Source organism: Babylonia areolata, chromosome 25, assembly GCF_041734735.1.
Source record: "Babylonia areolata isolate BAREFJ2019XMU chromosome 25, ASM4173473v1, whole genome shotgun sequence".
NCBI lineage: Eukaryota > Metazoa > Mollusca > Gastropoda > Neogastropoda > Buccinidae > Babylonia > Babylonia areolata.
In genome coordinates, this window is record NC_134900.1 from 33,762,370 (window position 1) to 33,780,711 (window position 18,342).

General features: G+C 45.4%; 1 protein-coding gene across 1 annotated transcript in view; it reads left to right on the forward strand.

Moving 5' to 3' along the window:
• The window catches only part of LOC143299587 (uncharacterized), a 70,976-nt gene that overhangs the window by 14,493 nt on the left and 38,141 nt on the right, over positions 1-18,342 (forward strand). Inside the window, exons 3-5 of the mRNA XM_076612873.1 lie at positions 58-183; positions 17,153-17,278; positions 17,660-17,837. Coding sequence (XP_076468988.1) covers positions 58-183; positions 17,153-17,278; positions 17,660-17,837 — 430 coding nt within the window. The remainder of the gene's footprint in view (positions 1-57; positions 184-17,152; positions 17,279-17,659; positions 17,838-18,342) is intronic.

The following is an 18,342-nucleotide window of genomic DNA, read 5'->3' on the forward strand; positions in this document are numbered from 1 at the left end:
TCACCCCCACCCCACCCCCACCAAATTCCACCCTTCCTGTCCCTCTGTGTGTTGTAGTCATCAGCCAGAAGGCTGGGGACGGTGTGTGCCAACTGCAAGACCATGACCACCACGCTGTGGAGGAGGAACCCCAACGGGGACCCCGTGTGCAACCCCTGTGGGCTCTACTACAAACTGCACAACGTGAGTGGGCCGTTTCCTTTCAATGTAGTCTAGTGTAGTGTAGTGTAGTGTAGTGTTGCGTTGTGTTGTGTGGTGTAGTGAAGGAACTCCAACGGGGTAACCTGTGTGTACCCCCTGTGGTCTTTACTCCAAAATGCACAACGTGAGTGGGCCGTTTCCTTTTCAATGTAGTGTAGTGTAGTGTAGTGTAGTGTAGTGTAGTGTAGTGTAGTGTAGTGTACGAGTGGAGTGGAGTGGAGTGTAGTGTAGAGGAGGAACCCCAACGCAGACCCTGTGTGTACCCCCTGTGGGCTCTACTACAAACTGCACAACGTGAGTGGGCCGTTTCCTTTTCAATGTAGTGTAGTGTAGTGTAGTGTAGTGTAGTGTAGTGTAGTGTAGTGTAGTGTAGTGTAGTGTGGTGGTGGTGGTGTGTGTCCATCGAGATCGATGATGACCATCGTTGTCATCCAGCTGGGGGATGGGGGGAGGGTGGTGGTGGGGTGGGGGGGAGGATGCTCATGAATCTATCTGTGAATGAGTGTAGTGTAGTGTAGTGTAGTGTAGTGTAGTGTAGTGTAGTGGAGTGGAGTGGAGTGTAGTGTAGAGGAGGAACCCCAACGGGGACCCCGTGTGCAACCACTGTGGTCTCTGCTACAAACTGCACAACGTGAGTGGGTCGTTTCCTACAATGCAGTGTAGTGTAGTGTACTGGAGTAGAGTGAATTGTGGTGTAGCGGAGTGTAGTGGAGTGGAGTGTGGTGTAGTGGAGTGGAGTGGAGTGGAGTGTGGTGTAGTGAAGTGGAGTGGAGTGGAGTGTGGTGTAGTGGAGTGGAGTGGAGTGGAGTGTGGTGTAGTGTAGTGGAGTGGAGTGGAGTGGAGTGGAGTGTGGTGTAGTGGAGTGGAGTGGAGTGGAGTGGAGTGGAGTGGAGTGTAGTGTAGTGTAGTGTGGTGTAGTGGAGTGGAGTGGAGTGTGGTGCAGTGGAGTGGAGTGTAGTGTGGTGTAGTGGAGTGGAGTGGAGTGTGGTGTAGTGGAGTGGAGTGGAGTGGAGTGGAGTGTGGTGTAGTGGAGTGGAGTGGAGTGTGGTGTAGTGGAGTGGAGTGGAGTGTGGTGTAGTGGAGTGGAGTGGAGTGGAGTGGAGTGTAGTGTGGTGTAGTGGAGTGGAGTGGAGTGTGGTGTAGTGTAGTGGAGTGGAGTGGAGTGGAGTGGTGTGGTGTGGTGTAGTGTAGTGGAGTGGAGTGGAGTGGAGTGGAGTGTGGTGTAGTGGAGTGGAGTGGAGTGTGGTGTAGTGGAGTGGAGTGGAGTGGAGTGGAGTGTGGTGTAGTGGAGTGGAGTGGAGTGTGGTGTAGTGGAGTGGAGTGGAGTGGAGTGGAGTGTAGTGTGGTGTAGTGGAGTGGAGTGGAGTGTGGTGTAGTGTAGTGGAGTGGAGTGGAGTGGAGTGTGGTGTAGTGTAGTGTAGTGGAGTGGAGTGGAGTGTGGTGTAGTGGAGTGGAGTGGAGTGTGGTGTAGTGGAGTGGAGTGGAGTGGAGTGGAGTGTGGTGTAGTGTAGTGGAGTGGAGTGGAGTGTGGTGTAGTGGAGTGGAGTGGAGTGGAGTGGAGTGGAATGGAGTGCAGTGCAGTGCAGTGTAGTGCAGTCTAGTGCAGTCTTGTGCAGTGTAGTGGAGTGTAGTGCAGTCTAGTGCTGTGTTGTGCAGTCTAGTGCAGTGTAGTGTAGTGTAGTGTTCTGGAGGAACCCCAATGGGGTAACCTGTATGCAACCCCTGTGGTCTTTACTACAAACGGTACAACGTGAGTGGGCCGTTTTCTTTTTATCATTATTTATTGACAATTGTTTTTAGAAGCTTATCATCCTCGTTTGAATATATCAAAGACAGCAGCGATGATGATGACCTTTCAGGGCGGATCTTTATTTCGCTGATAAAATTGCAGACCTGTCCAGACTTTATTCTGTGTTTTGCTATCACGATCGTGTATTTTGCATGGCTTTCGCCATCCTGACCAGGCCCGAAAGATACAGACACCCACGTTCGTGTCAACTGCTCCACGAAGACCGTATATCTTTTAAGTGGACGGACAATTGTCCCTAGCCTCCGCTTTCAAACATTAAAAAAAAAAAAAAAAAAAAATTGACACCAGGCAATGTCGAGTCTGGAACGAAACTTACCGTAACTTTTGGAATACGCGGATGTACGGGTTGAAAGCCTGAAACCGCTGTGTCATCATCGCGGAAGTTGACCATAATTTTTCCCGAGAGGTTTAATTAAGTAATCATCGGATAAGAAAGAAACGATTGGTGATTTGACATTGTTTGATATTTAAGCTATAGACGTGGTAGGCTAGTTTAGCTTCTTGCCCGCGACCACTGCTACTGGCTGGGTGGGGGGGCTGTGCCGTTGCAGCAATGCGATTTTTCAAACGGCAGGCGAAGAGCACAACGGAAGCCTCAGAAGCCACACAGAAGCTTCTTGCCCGCAAACACCGCTGCTGATAAGGTGGGGAGTTAATGACTTCACGCTGCAGCGATGTGATTTTAAACAGCAGGGAAATGCCCAACACTCAATCATACATCATCACGGGACAATCTTCGTATTAGTAGTATTGTGTCGTCCGTCGATGAAAAGATAAGACAAAGAGGGGTGGGGGTGGAGTGTGTGTGTGTGGAGGGTGGGGAGGGCTGGCTGGCGGAGGTGGGGGTGGAGGGTGGGGGGTGGAATGACACGGTCACAACGGAGTGGGGCAATATTTGTGACAAGAAAGCTTTCATCCTCTTTAAATCAAGACAGAACAGCAACAGAATACCTTTTCTGAAAGATCTTCTAATGAAGCTTTATTCCTACCAGTGAGATGAGGTAATGAATCTTGGGGCTTTTCGCATATAGTGTGTATTTTGATGGTTGATGACGGGAGACGACGGTTCGTGTGCCGTGAGGTTTTTTTTGTGTGGAGGGAATTGTCCCTACCTGACTTTTTTCAAAAAAAAAATAATATATTATATTAATTTACCCAACAATTCGATCCGAATGAAAACCCCACTTTTGAGATAATTACGCGAGAGAGCCTGACGCTGTGTCTCGACCCGTGAAGGTGAATAATTTAGAGGAGGATTTTTAATAATCATCGGTAGGTGAACTGCGAGGGGGTAAGCTAGAGTGGGGTGGGGAGCGGCGACGTTATGGCTGGTGGGGGGCATCGTGCACTGCAGAATGGCAGGGTGGGGGGGGGGGAGACAAGCTAGCATCGCCTGCATTATTCCGTTTACTTTCACGCCCGGTCACACTTCTCACGAGGGGGGGCATTTTGTGGACACAATCACCGCTTCTCTCTCTCTCTCTAACCCATTGAGCAGCACAGCAACAGTAATACAGCTTTTCCTCCGAACTGCAACATCTGATGACAGCGGTTTATCCCTTACCCGACGGTGAGATGAGGTGAAGTGAGATGAGGCTTTACTCGCGAGATGGATAGGTGTGTGTGTATGTGTGTGTGTGTGTGGGGGGGGGGGGGGGAGTGGATGAGAGGGGTACGTGTGTGTGTGCGTGTGTGTGTGTGTGTGTGTGTGTGTGTGTGTGTGTGAGAGAGAGAGAGAGTTAAAGTCAACAACTACAACTAAAAAAAAAGTTATTTATCTTTTCTTTCTTTCCTTTTTTAAAAAAACAACAACTTAATAATTAATTATATCTGTCAAATATTCTCCAATTCTTCCCAATTCCCCTACTAACCCCCCCCCCCCAGCCCCCACCCCCCCATCCCTTTTGTAGGACTTAAATTGATCAAGAGCCTGTGTCTGTCTGTCTGTCTGTCTGTGGTACCCAGGTTATGACATGGTGATGAATGGAGGTGGATGGATGTTGTTTGGCTGGAGGATGGCATCCTCCTCCATGCGGGTAGCGTGAACTCGAAGGGGGGCGGCGAGGGGACTTTATACCACAGAGCTACAGTGAATGAGTCTAGTGGCCTAGTCAGGTGCACGTGCACAGGACTAGAGTTTTACAATAAGGTCACTGGCGTGCTAGGAGGTCACAACGGTCAGGAGATTCAAGCCAATAGGTTTGCCAGTGCAAAAAGTTAAGATTATCGATTTAGTGATGGAACAGGAATTCTGTAATCTTTTATATTATATAGTCAGAGGTATTTCCACAGGTGTGGAAACATTATATTGACCAATCTTGTATTGACTGGTTTGTTGTGACTCGTATGTTCCCTGTGATCCATGAGATTTGACTGTTAATGTGTGCTGTGAGCTGAGATTGGAAATGTCATGTTCTGGGATCTATGTCTTTTTTTTTTTTTGGTTATTGTTGTTGTTTGTGTATGTTGTTTGTTTTCTCTATTCTTCATCCATTCTTTCTTGCTTGTTCGTCAGTTATTTGTTAACTAAAAAACACCCTTGCAAACTGTCACCATATTATACATGTGTATGTATATTATATGTGTATATGTATATATATCCATATATATATATACATATATATATATATATATATATGTTTATATGTATTACCTCTATTGCTAAAGGTGGTGTGAATTGCAATTTTGCTTTATTGGTGTGGAATTTCATGTGAAAATTTAATGGAGACAGTGTTGAAAAGAAATATAGCCTTCTATGCAAGGGGAAGAAAAAAAAGTTAGATTATCAGTGGGTTGAGAAAAAACCAAACACATGAGGGAGGGGCAGACAGAAAATTGAAAAATGTCTTTGAAACGCATGTTTTATGTTTGCGTTGTGAGGAAGGGCAACACGACCACGCGCGAATCTCTCTTTGGAGATGACAAAGTTGACTTGACAGACAGTTGACATGGAGGGACGGGAGTGAATTTCTTGCCACTTGAAACCTTTCCTATGACCACTCTTCCTAGCTATTCCTTGCTCGCATTCGCTTTACCTTTCGACTGATCAAGGGACGGCGCCTTCTGGGAGAGATGCTCAATGGAAAGGATGTGCCCTACCACTTCTAACTCCGCATAAACTGTTACATACATGCACTAGGTCAACAAAACCACTGGCATGTAAACAAATGTCATCATTAAAAGGGAAGATAGGGTTGGTCCATTGTTATGATACAGATGACATTTAAAAAAAAAAATTATGTATCAGGTTAAGATAGAGGAGGAAGAGAGAGAGAGGATGGATGACAGAAAAACTTCAATATCTAACAAACAACTCACACTAGGGCAACAGACAGATGCAGTCACTTGTCATACATGTTTAGAATGCATACATCAGAACACTAAAACATCGAAAAAAACCCTGGCAAATGTACACACACACATCGAATATTCTTAAAATGCATGCCTCAAGACACACTGGGGCAATTGCTGCGCCAGACGATAGGGGAAAAAAATGAAAGTGATTAGTTAAGGTGTGTGGGGGAAAGTGGTGCATGAAAGGTAAATATGAGTCTGTGGAAGAAGAAAAAGAAAGAAAGTGGGAAAAAAAGAGGAGGATGGAGGCCCCACGAAAAAAAGAAAAAAAGGAAAAAAAAGAAAAGATAAAAGTGGGAAAAAAGAGGAGGAAGGAGGCCCCACAAAAAGAAAGACAGATGACATGGCATCCGGACCTGTAAACTCTGTCCTGTCTCAGTGACGTGACAGCCGTTCAGTGAGGAACGTACATAATCGTCAGGAGCAGTGAAAGGGTTAATAATAATCCACCCCCCCCCCTTTTTTTTTTAAACAGAAAGTCCCCCTTTTAGAACAAGCTGTCGTCAAAATGAATCGGTTTTTTTTTAAATATAATTTTTATTTTATTATTATTTTTTTTTACTGGAAAGTAACAATTAGCTCAACTCGTGAATATTGACTCAATCTGGAGGGGTTTTAGTGTAGGTTTGAAAAGACTTGCTTTCCTTTACCCCACTGTCTGTCTGTCTGTCTGTCTGTCTGTTCCTCCGCGCCTCTCTCTTTGTTTAAGTGTTCGTTTTGCTCTTTCACTTGCCAGCTCACGATTTGAGTACATGATGGTGTTCTTGCTTTTTTTAATTTTAATTTAATTTTTTTTAAATTTCGCGGGACGGTTGGCCTTCGCCGCTGTGGTTTAAATAATCTTTAATTATTCAACAATACACATGATTACAATGCAATGAATGACAAAAGAGCATCAACAAGCTTAAAGCTTATACTGTGCTCACAACGTTGCACTTCAATTTTATCATCATGACGGCTGATGAACCATATTATGGACTTGTATCAAATAACATTCATAAACAGTAAGTAATGAAATAATGAAATAAAACAAATAAAGAAAACAGTACATAATATAGTAAAATAATGCTAATATCAATGTCGACCAAGTTCAGTCTGGCTGTCTTGCTGTACTTGTGCCCTAGCGTTGATACTTCTCTTTCTCTCTCTACTGGCCATGCCCTTTGTGTGCTTTTAGTGTAGATGATGACAAACATTACTTGTTTCAGTGTAAATCATTCGATAGGGTAAGAGATAAGTACGAGGTTTGGTTTTTTTTCAGTCTGATGTAGCTAAAAGGCACGACATTGTTTCTGCTTTGTCGTTTGATGATGATGACCTCAATAGCTAAATTTCTTGTAGAAGCACAAAGAATAAGATGTAGTCTTACTATTCAGAACAATACCAGAGTAAATGAGGGGGGATAACAATGTATAATGTCTATTATCTTATGTTCAGACTGTAAGCCAAATAATAAGGTAGACATTGAACAGTATAGTTAATAGAATGGATAGTCGAGTAATGGTGTTTTTGTCTTTTTTAAAAAATGTTTGTTGCTTCCCTATTGTAAGGATGTTGTATTTCGATAAAAGCTGTTTTGTTTTTCTTTGTTTGCATGTTTTGTTTTGTTTTGATGGATTAAGCAGAGTGTGGTATGGTACTTGTGGTGACATAAGAATTAACCCTATCACCCCCTTGTCAATAGATCTATGCAGGTAATGACAATAAAATATCAAAGCGTCTCTACTGACTTCTTTCTCCGCCACACGTTTATTATTCATTTTCTTTCACTTTATTTATATCTCAGCTTAGTTTTTGCTCAAAACTCATGTATGATCACGTCTTAACTTCTACCTATGATGACATCCGTCACATGTTCAGTATGTACATGTATCAGGACAGGGCTTTATATTAGATTTTCCTGTGGGACTGTTCATTTGTATGTGTGCTGTATTGTGACATGTTCCAAATAATATAGTTTAAACCAAGTGTGTGTGTGTGTGTGGGGGGGGGGGAAGGGTGCGGGGGGGTGGGGGGTGGGGGGTTCTCTTTCCGTGTGTTGTTTGTCTGTCTCTTTCCTTGTCGATCGCTGCGTACCTCTGCCGTGTCTGTCTCTTTGTTCTGTTCCGTCTGTCTATCTTTCCTTTTCGACCTTATCTATGACTTTCTGTTCTTCTTTCTCTGTTTAGGTTTGCGCGCGCGCGCGCGTGTGTGTGTGTGTGTGGGGACTTGGGGGGGTGGGGGCGGTGGGCGTGTGGTGTGTGTGTGCATGCATTTTAGGTTTGTGTGTGCGTGTATGTGTGTGTGTGTGTGTGTGTGTGTGTGTGTGTGAGAGAGAGAGAGAGAGAGAGAGAGAGAGAGAGAGAGAGAAAGGGAGAGAGAGAGAAAATGTGTGCGTGTTTGTGTGTGTGTGTGTGTGTGTGTGTGTGTGTGTGAGAGAGAGAGAGAGAGAGAGAGAGAGAGAGAGAGAAAGGGAGAAAGAGAATGTGTGCGTGTTTGTGTGTGTTTGTGTATGTGTGCGTGTATGTGTGTGAGAGAGAATGTGTTTGTGTGTGTGTGACACAGAGAGAGAGAGAGAGGGAGAGAGAGAGATAGAGATACAGAGAGAGGAGAGATACAGAGACAGAGAGAGAGGGAGACAGAGACACACACACACACACACACACACACACAGAGAGAGAGAGAGAGAGAGAGAGAGAGAGAGAGAGAGAGAGAGACGAGACAGAAACAGAGACAGAGAGAGCTCTTGCCTATTCCACTCAACATCATCATCATCGAAATTTAAAAAAAAAAAAAAATTATCTTTTTAAATTTGTATGTTTTGTTATTGTTCTTCTTCTTTTAGTCTCCTTTGTTGTCTGCATTATTTTTGCTGAATATTTCTGTCCACCTTCTTTTACGTGGATTCAAACAAACGTGAATAAGATCCTTTAAAAAAAAAAAATTTTTTTTTTCGTTGTTTTCGATAGTCGTGAATTGATTTGAATTTTACATGGACTGAGAGAGTCATAGAAAAAAAAACCCTGGTATTTTCAACGTTGTTTTCACTGACTCTTTTAACATTAGTAAGCGTTCTCGGGTCAATTAGTTTCGAAGAATTGACGGGGGGTGATCAGCCCGTGAAATGACCTCTATGTGGACAGCTGGACCATAAGCAAAATGGCTTGATTTCTTGTTCTTGTTTCCCCCCAATTGTTTTAGCCTTCGTTCTCCTTCGCTCTTCGTCTATAAAAATTATTTCCTCCTCCTCCTCCTTCTTCTTCCTCCTCTTCCCCTATATGCCGACCCCTACATCCTCCCCACCCTCCTCCTCAAACAACCCCTCTCCACGCCCCTGCCTTCCCCTCCACCTCCTCCGCTCGCCATAATGTAAAAGCGACATGCGTGAAGGGAGGTAAGCCGGAACGGTTGTAGTAGGAGACGGTAAAATAAAGTGGAGTCATTTATTGTCGAGCCGAGCCCCCCCACCCCCCCCACACCTCTCACCCCCCGCCTCCCCCAGCCATTTCCTTGTGTCTCTCACTCTGTGTGTGTGTGTGTGTGTGTGTGTGTGTGTGTGTGTGTGTATCTCCCTCTCTTTGTGCCTCCCAAAACGCTTCGGTGAACCCAGAGTCCGGTGATCTGGTGAGTTTGATATCATCCTCTGTTGAATTCTGCCCCACCCGGACAGAAATACTACTACTTCTACTACTGCTGCTGCTGTTGCTGCTGCTGCTACTGGGAATACGAGTAGCATATGAAATAGTTCCTATTTCTGCCTATAGAATATAAAACAATTTTTGATAAAAAATAGAGGAAGATATGGAGAGAGGAAGAGACAAGATTGGGAAGGCTAAAAAGTTGAATTGGAAACACACACACACACACACACACACACACACACACACACACACACACACACAGATGTGGCACATTTTTTATGACACGGTATGACAGCCGTATCAGTATGATTTTTATGGTTCAATATGTGACACTCAGTAGCCAGAGACACGATTAACGGGCTGTGTACATCAGATAATAAAGCATCAAAAGGGGAAATAGTAAAATCTGTTATTTTTGTGAACAAAAAGGGGGATCCCATCATGTAGTCAACCACAGTACAGCCATTACTAGTGAACATTCCGATTCCGTCATCTCTCCCTGCTCTTCCATTAAGAATATACAATGAAGACGATTTACACAAGTCAATCAATCTAGTTGTTTGGTCGACGATTATCTTGATTATGTCTACACTTAACTGGATATAACTGCTCATCTAAAACATTGATCAAATCATGGAATGGACCTTTACTGTCACTCTGATGTTGATCAATAAAATCTTTCAAATTTTTATGTATAATCATTAAAGTCACCTGCTAACAGAATATAACAATCATATTTACTTTGTATATCAAAGAGCATGTTTTCAACATCATCAAACATATCAACACTACTATACACTGATCCTTCAGGAGGGATGTAAACCACTCCAACACACACATCTTTATCATATCCCGTTAAAGATGATTTTATCATGAACCATGCCGAGTTGCTGTCTTTGTCTGGTAGAGTGGTTATATAATTACAGTATTTCTTTTTGTATGCAAAAGCAACACCACCTGAACGTTGGTAAGATGAACATTTTCGACTGAAAACATCTATTGTATACCCAAGTTCATCGAAAACATTTTCAAGGAATGAGTGATCTTGCTTGTCTGGTAGTTTCAGTTTCAGTTTCAGTAGCTCAAGGAGGCGTCACTGCGTTCGGACAAATCCATATCCGCTACACCACATCTGCCAAGCAGATGCCTGACCAGCGGCAGAGCCCAATGCGCTTAGTCAGGCCTTGAGAAAAAAAAAAGTGTTTCTGTTAATAAAATAACATCAAACTGACTAATGTGTGTAACAAATTCACAATGTTTTAACCGACTTCGCAATCCACAAACATTGAGTGATACAAAGTTTATGTCACGTCTTTCACCAGCTGAGCTTTTTGAATAGTTCACAGAAGAATCATGTAAAGCAGAACAACAATCACGTGAATAAAACAATCAACAAAACTGTCAGGTAACAAATTTTGACCGTTTTCTGAAAGAAAACTGCATTGCCCTCCGTCGCACCCCTATCCCACAACATGCTGAAGACCCAAAGCTTCAAAGTCTACACTGTCCACACCAAGGTGGAACAGGTCATCAGGGTTGTCAATCAGGACGACCTTGGCGTTTGTGGTTTGGCCCGGCGTCTTCTTGAGGACACAGCGGATCCGACCGTCATGCGTTGTCGACACCCTGTCAACTGCCTCGTTGCGCTTTGCCACGTGTAGCAGTCTGGAGCGGAGAGGAGTCAGGTCGTCGTTGATGAAGACTTTCTTGAACTCCTGGGTCTCTTTCAGGGCACGGCGCTTCTCCATCAACGTCGCCTTTGTCCGCCGAGACACAAATTTCACCAGCACAGGTCGGCCAGCGGGAGCATTGTCACGGGAAACAGTGGAGTTGTGGCTGTTGGTCTTCCTCTGGCCAGACCTGTGGACAACAGCTGTTTCACTGGGCTTGATGGTACAGCCCGCAGCCTGGAAGACTTTACTGACTTCCTCCTCCAGGTCCTCGTTGTCTTGTTCTGGAATGCCGATGATTTTCACGTTCTCTCGTCGGCTGTACTGTTCTTGTTTGTCAACTTTGTACTGAAGAAGGAGGTTTTGCTTTTTCAACACCTCAACGTCTTGGCTAAACTGTTTGGTGACAGCACCGACAATAGTTAATAAAATGTTCTTTAGACTTTGTTCCAAAATAATTTTCAACGATGACGACAACAAAGGGACGAGCAGCTCTGCGACACGATTAGCAACTGCGTCATTGCCAAAATCGTCACTGGACTTTTTACAACCTTTCTTCCCCTTCCCCTTGCCACCCTTTGCACTATTTACCTTGTTAAAGACACAGTCCTCCAGAGTGTAACGAAAACCAAAGCTTTCGTTGTTCAGTGCATCTTCAATGAGTTTTTCCATTGGAACGATACCGGCTGATGTGGTAGGTTTTTGTGAAGAAGAAGAAGAAGATGATGATGATGGTGATGGTCTGTGAGTAGGCGCCATTTGTACACTGTAGTTTAGGCCTACAGCCTCCTTTTAAACACTGACCAAATCAAATCAAATAAAATTAAAAGTTCATGTTATGCAGTTCTTTATGTATCTGATCTGAGCTGGCATTAAAACAGATTAACAAAACTGCATGATAGAACAAACAGACGGCAATAAGCGCAGATTAACTGACGGCTGACATCTCGAACAACCTGTTCTCAATGCAAAAACCGGTCACATACCCCTTGATGTCGGCCACGTTTCACACAACTATATGATATTAATGGTCCATTCACATTTAGAATGAATATTATACGAAAATATAGTTGAATAAACCGCACAGATTCGCAAGAAATCTTTTCACAGAAGAGAGATGTACGAGTCGGTCTCATCAGTACAGGTGGGCGTAGAAATACACACACACACACACACACACACACACACACTAACAAAGACTAACAGAGACAGAGACACAAATACAACGACAAGAGGAAAGAGAAGGGAGAGAGAGAGAGAGAGAGAGAGAGAGAGAGAGAGAGAGAGACAGCAATAAGATTTCCATCTTGTCGTCGGAAGAGAGGAGGGAAGGGAGGGCACAGGTTTGAAATCTTCACTCCCCCAGTCCCCAACGTCGTATCTAATAAACTTATATCTGTATCTATATGACCACGGGGATACCCATCTCCCGTATATCCACAACCTCCCCCACTCCAACATGTCCCGCCAAAGGGGGCCGCGGGAAAGAATAAAAACCAAGGAACCTACGTAACTTCGCCGTTACACCGTCATGGCTGCCGCTCCTGATGGCTGAGTAATGGCTGCCTTCAGGGAAAGAGAACTCTCACTGAAACGCTACTGGGCAAGGTAAGGGCAAGGTAAGGGAAAGGGAGGGAGGGAGGGAGGGAGAGAGAGAAAGAGGGGAAGTGGGGGGCCTGGGGGGAGGAAAGGGGGTGATGGAGGAGGGGGGGACCAGCTCCAGTCGGCTTGATATGTCTTCGGTTATCTCTAAGGCTGATCTTAGCTCTGTCTCTCTCTGTCTGTACGTCTGTCTCTCTCACTCTTCTAACTGAGTGATAGAGATCTGAACCCCACTACACTCCCCCCAAACCCTATCCTCGACAATGGCGAAAGGAGAGAGAGAGAGAGAGAGAGAGGAGGGGGTGGCGGTGGTGGGGCGGAAGGCGAAAGTGGACCAGACTGTTGTTGTGGCTTCTCTTTCTCTCTCTCTTTCTCTCCCTCTCTCTCCTCCCCCCACCCCTCTCTCTCTCTCTCCCTCCTCCCCCCCTTTCTCTCTCTCTCTATCTCCTCCCACCTCTCTCTCTCCCTCCTCCCCCCTCTCTCTCTGTCTGTATGTCTCTCGTTGATATGTATTTTTATGTTGTTGATTTTCAGTGTAACCACGACCGTTTCTCCCGTTTTTTTTTTCTCCCCCCCCCCCTTTTTTTTTATATACCCCAGTGTTGAGTAGAAAAAAAATCATGTACATAATATGCATTATCTCAATGACCCGATGAAATTAAATTCCTTTCCTTTCGTTCGTCTCTCGCTCTCTCTCTCTGCCTACGTTTTTCTATGTCTTCAGTCTTTTTTTTCTATCTCTCTTCACCCCAATTTGATATTGCTTACGGCAGCGAGGAATGAAAATGAAAATGTCAAGAATTCATCGATTTATATCTGAGAGCATATGATATAAGAAAAGCCATATGGATAAAAGCGTATATGATCGTATTTGGTTGATGGTAGTAATCTTTTAGACACACACACACACACGCACACACACACACACACACATATATATATATATATATATATATGGTTGCCCCTGAAGAAGCTGTTATACAGCGAAAATTTGCTGCTTTTAAACACACACACACACACACACACATATATATATATACACATACTGAAGTATGTAAATAGAAGCAAGATATCTAATTAATGTATCTAACTCCTTCAAACGGGTCTAAGGCCTTTCTGATTTATACCCATCCGGAGTCCACCTCCACCCCTGCCCACCCCCCTACACACACACTGCCTTGCATTTCTGATTTTCTTTCGACTCTCTCTCTCTCTCTCCTTCACGCATATGCATACTGTGTTATTTTGTGGAGAATTGTGTATTTTCTATGCCATTTATTCTTGCTGTTGTTGCCATGCGATGCGTATGTATTTTTGTCCCTAACTTTTTTTTTTCAGTCTTTTTGTATTTCCTAGATTAGTTTATACGTTTTGTTTACGAGGGAAGGATGAAAACAGGCCGATAAGTGCTTATTCCTTTTTCCCCTCAATAAAAAAAGTTTCGATTTCGATTTCCCTTTGCTTTCTCAGTCTGTGTCTGCCTCCCTTCCCCACCTCCCCTACTCCCGCTCTCTCTTTCTCAGTCTCTCTTCGCCACCTCCCCCACTCCCTCTCACCCCCTGTCTCAGTCTCTGTCTGTCTCTCTTCCCCCTCCCCCCTCTCTCTCTTTCTCCCTGTCTCAGTCTCTGTCTGTCTCTCTTCCACACCTCCCCCACTCCACTCCCCTCCCTCTCTCTCTTTCTCCCTGTCTCAGTCTGTCTCTCTTCCCCCACTCCCCCCCTCTCTCTCTCCCCCTTTCTCTCAGTCTCTCTCTGTCTCTCTTCCCCACCTCCCCCACTCCCACTCTACTCCCCACCCTCTCTCTCAGTCTCTCTTCCCCACCTCCCCCACTCCCACTCTACTCCCCCCCTCTCTCTCCCCTTTCTCTCAGTCTCTCTCTCTGTCTCTCTTCCCCACCTCCCCCACTCCCACTCTACTCCCCCCCTCTCTCTCCCCTTTCTCTCAGTCTCTCTCTGTGTCTCTCTTCCCCACCTCCCCCACTCCCACTCTACTCCCCACCCTCTCTCTCTCCCCCTTTCTCAGTCTCTCTCTCTGTCTCTCTTCCCCACCTCCCCTACTCACCCTTTCTCTCTCCCCACCCTCTCTCTCTCCCCCTTTCTCAGTCTCTCTCTGTGTCTCTCTTCCCCACCTCCCCCACTCCCACTCTACTCCCCACCCTCTCTCTCTCCCCCTTTCTCAGTCTCTCTCTCTGTCTCTCTTCCCCACCTCCCCTACTCACCCTTTCTCTCTCCCCACCCTCTCTCTCTCCCCCTTTCTCAGTCTCTCTCTCTGTCTCTCTTCCCCACCTCCCCTACTCACCCTTTCTCTCTCCCCTCCCTTTCTCAGTCTGTCTCTCTTCCCCCCCTCCCCCACTCCCCCCCCCTCTCTCTCCCCCTTTCTCTCAGTCTCTCTCTGTCTGTCTTCCCCACCTCCCCCACTCCCTCTATCTCTCCCTTTCTCAGTCTCTGTCTCTCTTCCCCACCTCCCCCACTCCCACTCCACTCCCACCCCCCCTCTCTCTGTCTGTCTTCCCCACCTCCCCTACACCCACTCTCTCTCTCTCTCTCTCCACTTTCGTCCCTTATCGTTCGTACAAGGACGGTCTTGTCACGAAAGTCATAGCATGGCGTCACGCTCTGGCGACTTGATGGAACCGCCCTTAGGGGTGTGTGGGTGTGGGTGTGGGTGTGGGTGAAGGAGGGGAAGGTAATGTGGGGTGTGTGTGTGAGGAGGTAGGGGTTGGGTAGTTGTACAGAGGGTGGGTGGGGATGCTTGGAGGTGAGGTGAGGTGAGGTGGTGTAGTGGCGGGTGTGTGTGTGTGTGTGTGGGGGGGGGGGGGGGTTCGGGTAGTGGGGGGGTTGTGAGGGTGTGTGGTGATGGTGAGGGATAGGCAGGATGTTGTGGGAGGGGGGTGGGGGGAAGGGCAAGGTGTGGCTATATTATCATAATCTTTTCTTTTTTCGTTTCTTTTTTTTTTCGGGTGAGAGAGAGAGAGAGAGAGAGAGAGAGAGAGAGAGAGAGAGAGAGAGAGAGAGAGAGAGAGAGAGAGGTGCGGGAGAGAGAGAGAAAGGCGGAAGAGAGAGAGAGAAAGAAGGAGAGAGAGAGAAAGAGAGAGAGAGAGAAAGAGAGAGAGAGAGAGAGAGAGAGAGAGAGAGAGAGAGAGAAGGAAGTCGAAGTCGAAGTCGAAAAGTTTACTACGATTCACACAAATTTGCAGACTGCCTTGTCTAAATAATAATATACTGACAGAAAAGCAGGCTGAAACTATATTGCAAACCATTTGTAAATTCAGCCGAGCATCATAGTGCGCAGCTTAAATGCTTTGTAGAAGTACATACATACATTCTTTGCTAATGATTCATTTCGATTTGCCATAAGCTGAAGCAGTTCTTCACAAAGAAACGTTTTCACAATATTTTTTTGTGTGGAATATATTGACGTCGCAAATCATAAAAAAAGGGCTGGGCAACAACCATGAAGAAAATGGTGTTCATCTTCGTTTCCATTCTTACATAAGGAACAAAGCAAAGTTGTACGTCTGTACAATTTCCATACCCGTGTAATATAGTGCTCTGTGGTATCTGATATTCCACACCTAAATCTTCTCAAAAAGACACTTTATGTGTCTGTCAATGTCTAACAAAACATGCTGTTAGCAGTTTATAGATGTTTTAAAACATTCTGTAAAGAAGATTACATCTCTCTGCTCTGTACATGCTCGTCCCAGGAGAGAGAGAGAGAGAGAGAGAGAGAGAGAGAGAGAGAGAGAGAGAGAGAACCACTTCTTCCTCTTCTGCGTTCGTGGGCTGCAACTCCCACGTTCACTCGTATGTACACGAGCGGGCTTTTACGTGTATGACCGTTTTTACCCCCGCCATGTACTCTGCTTTCGGGGGTGTGCATGCTGGGTATATTCTTGTTTCCACAACCCACCGCACGCTGACATAGACTGCAGGATCTTTAACGTGCGTATTTGATATTCTGCTTGCGTATACACACGAAGGGGGTACAGACGCTAAGCAGGTCTGCACATATGTTGACCTGGGAGATCGGAAAAATCTCCACCCTCTACCCACCAGACGCCGTCACCGAGATTCGAACCCGAGACCCTCAGATTGAAAGTCCAACGCTTTAACCACTCGGCTGTTGCGCCCGTCAGAGAGAGAACAATTATATCGTCATTATTATCATATATATCTCACCATTTAGTAGTAGTAGTAGCAGTATCAGTATCATAATCATCATCACTATCATTAGTACTATTGTTGTTATTATTATCATTATTACTACTACTGATTCTACTTCTACTGCTCTCTATCATTCTCATTACCATCATCATCATAATTATTATTACCAGTAGTAGTGGTGGTAGTAGTAGTAGTAGTGTCATGACTATCATCATCACTATTATTAGTATTGTTGTTGTTATAATTATCATTATTACTACTACTGCTTCTACTACTACTACTACTCTCTATCATTGTCATTAAACATTTTTAATATCAAGAAACAAGGTACAGTACAGCGTTCAATTAATAAGACTTGAGCAACAACAAGCATGAGCTTATATCGTGCTCGTTCATACGCAACAAGCAATACATAAACGCAATGGCGAAAATACATTATTTGACAATGAAAAGAAGGTTGAAGTGCAAGACAAAACTAAACAAGAAACAACACCAACAAAAACACCAAAAAAAAACACAAAAAAACCCACCCAAACTACTATTACCGCAACTACCACTGACAACAGCAACAATGAAAATATTAATGATAATACTAATACTAACATAGTAGCAACAATAATAACACACTGGAAAGTGAACATCACCTAAGGAGTATCATTGTCATTACCACCATCATCATCATCATTATTGTTAGTTAGTTATTGGGGGTGTTTCTTCTGTTCTCCAAAGGTGGATCGACCGCTGACGATGAAGAAGGACGGGATTCAAACCCGGAACCGCAAGATCTGCACCAAGTCAAGGAGGAAGGGGCGGGGAAAGGGCGGAGGAGGAGGAGGAGGAGGAGGAGGAGGAGCGGCGAGTCTGGAACTCCTGTCCGCCAAACCCTTCCCCCTCCCCCTCCCCGCCCCCTTGGCCCCCTCCCAGGCCTTCAACCCCCTCTCCTCCCCCCGCATCCCTCCTCCCCCACCACCCCTCTCCCCTTACCTCGCTTCCACTGTTGCTGCTGCTTCTTCTTCTTCTTCTCCTCAGTCTCAAAGGTTCGGATCCCAGGCGGGCGGCTACTACCACGACCACCACCACCACCACCTAGGAGGGAGCCACCACCCACACCCACACCACTACCACCACGGTCACGGGGTCACGCCGCAGCCTTACCCCCACCCTCCTTACCTCAGCAGCACGCACCACCACCACCACCATCACCACCATCTCCACCACCCTGCCGCCTCCCCGCAGATGGGGGTGGCGATGGGGCCGATGGTGGGTGCGGGCGTGGGCGTGGGCGTGGGCGTGGCTCCGACAGACTTCAACAACAGCTATTATCATTCTGCTTCTTCGTCGTCGTTGTTGCAGTCGTCGTTTTCTTCGTCGTTCAGCGTGGCCAATATATCGTCGTCGTCGTCGTCGTCGTCGGGTTTGTGTCTGCCTTTGCCTTCCAACCATTATCCGTCGTCGTAGCAGCCGATGAAAATGTTATTTTAAATCTTTTTTTAATTTTAATTTATTGATTTTCATTTTTATTATGCTGACAAAGTTACCTCCTGCCATCTTACAACTCGTGGTAGTGTGCTGACAAAGTTACCTTCTGCCATTTTACAACTCCCGGTAGTATGCTGACAAAGTTACCTTCTGCCATCTTACAACTCCTGGGAGTGTGCTGAGAAAATTACCCCCTGCCATCTTACATCAACTGCTGGCAGTGTGCTGAGAAAGTTACCTCCTGCCATCTTACATCAACTGATTGCAGTGTGCTGAGAAAATTACCTTCTGCTATCTTACATCAACTGCTGGCAGTGTGCTGAGAAAATTACCTTCTGCTATCTTACATCAACTGCTGGCAGTGTGCTGAGAAAATTACCTTCTGCTATTTTACAACAACTCTTGGTAGTATGCTGACAAATTTACCTTCTGCAATATTA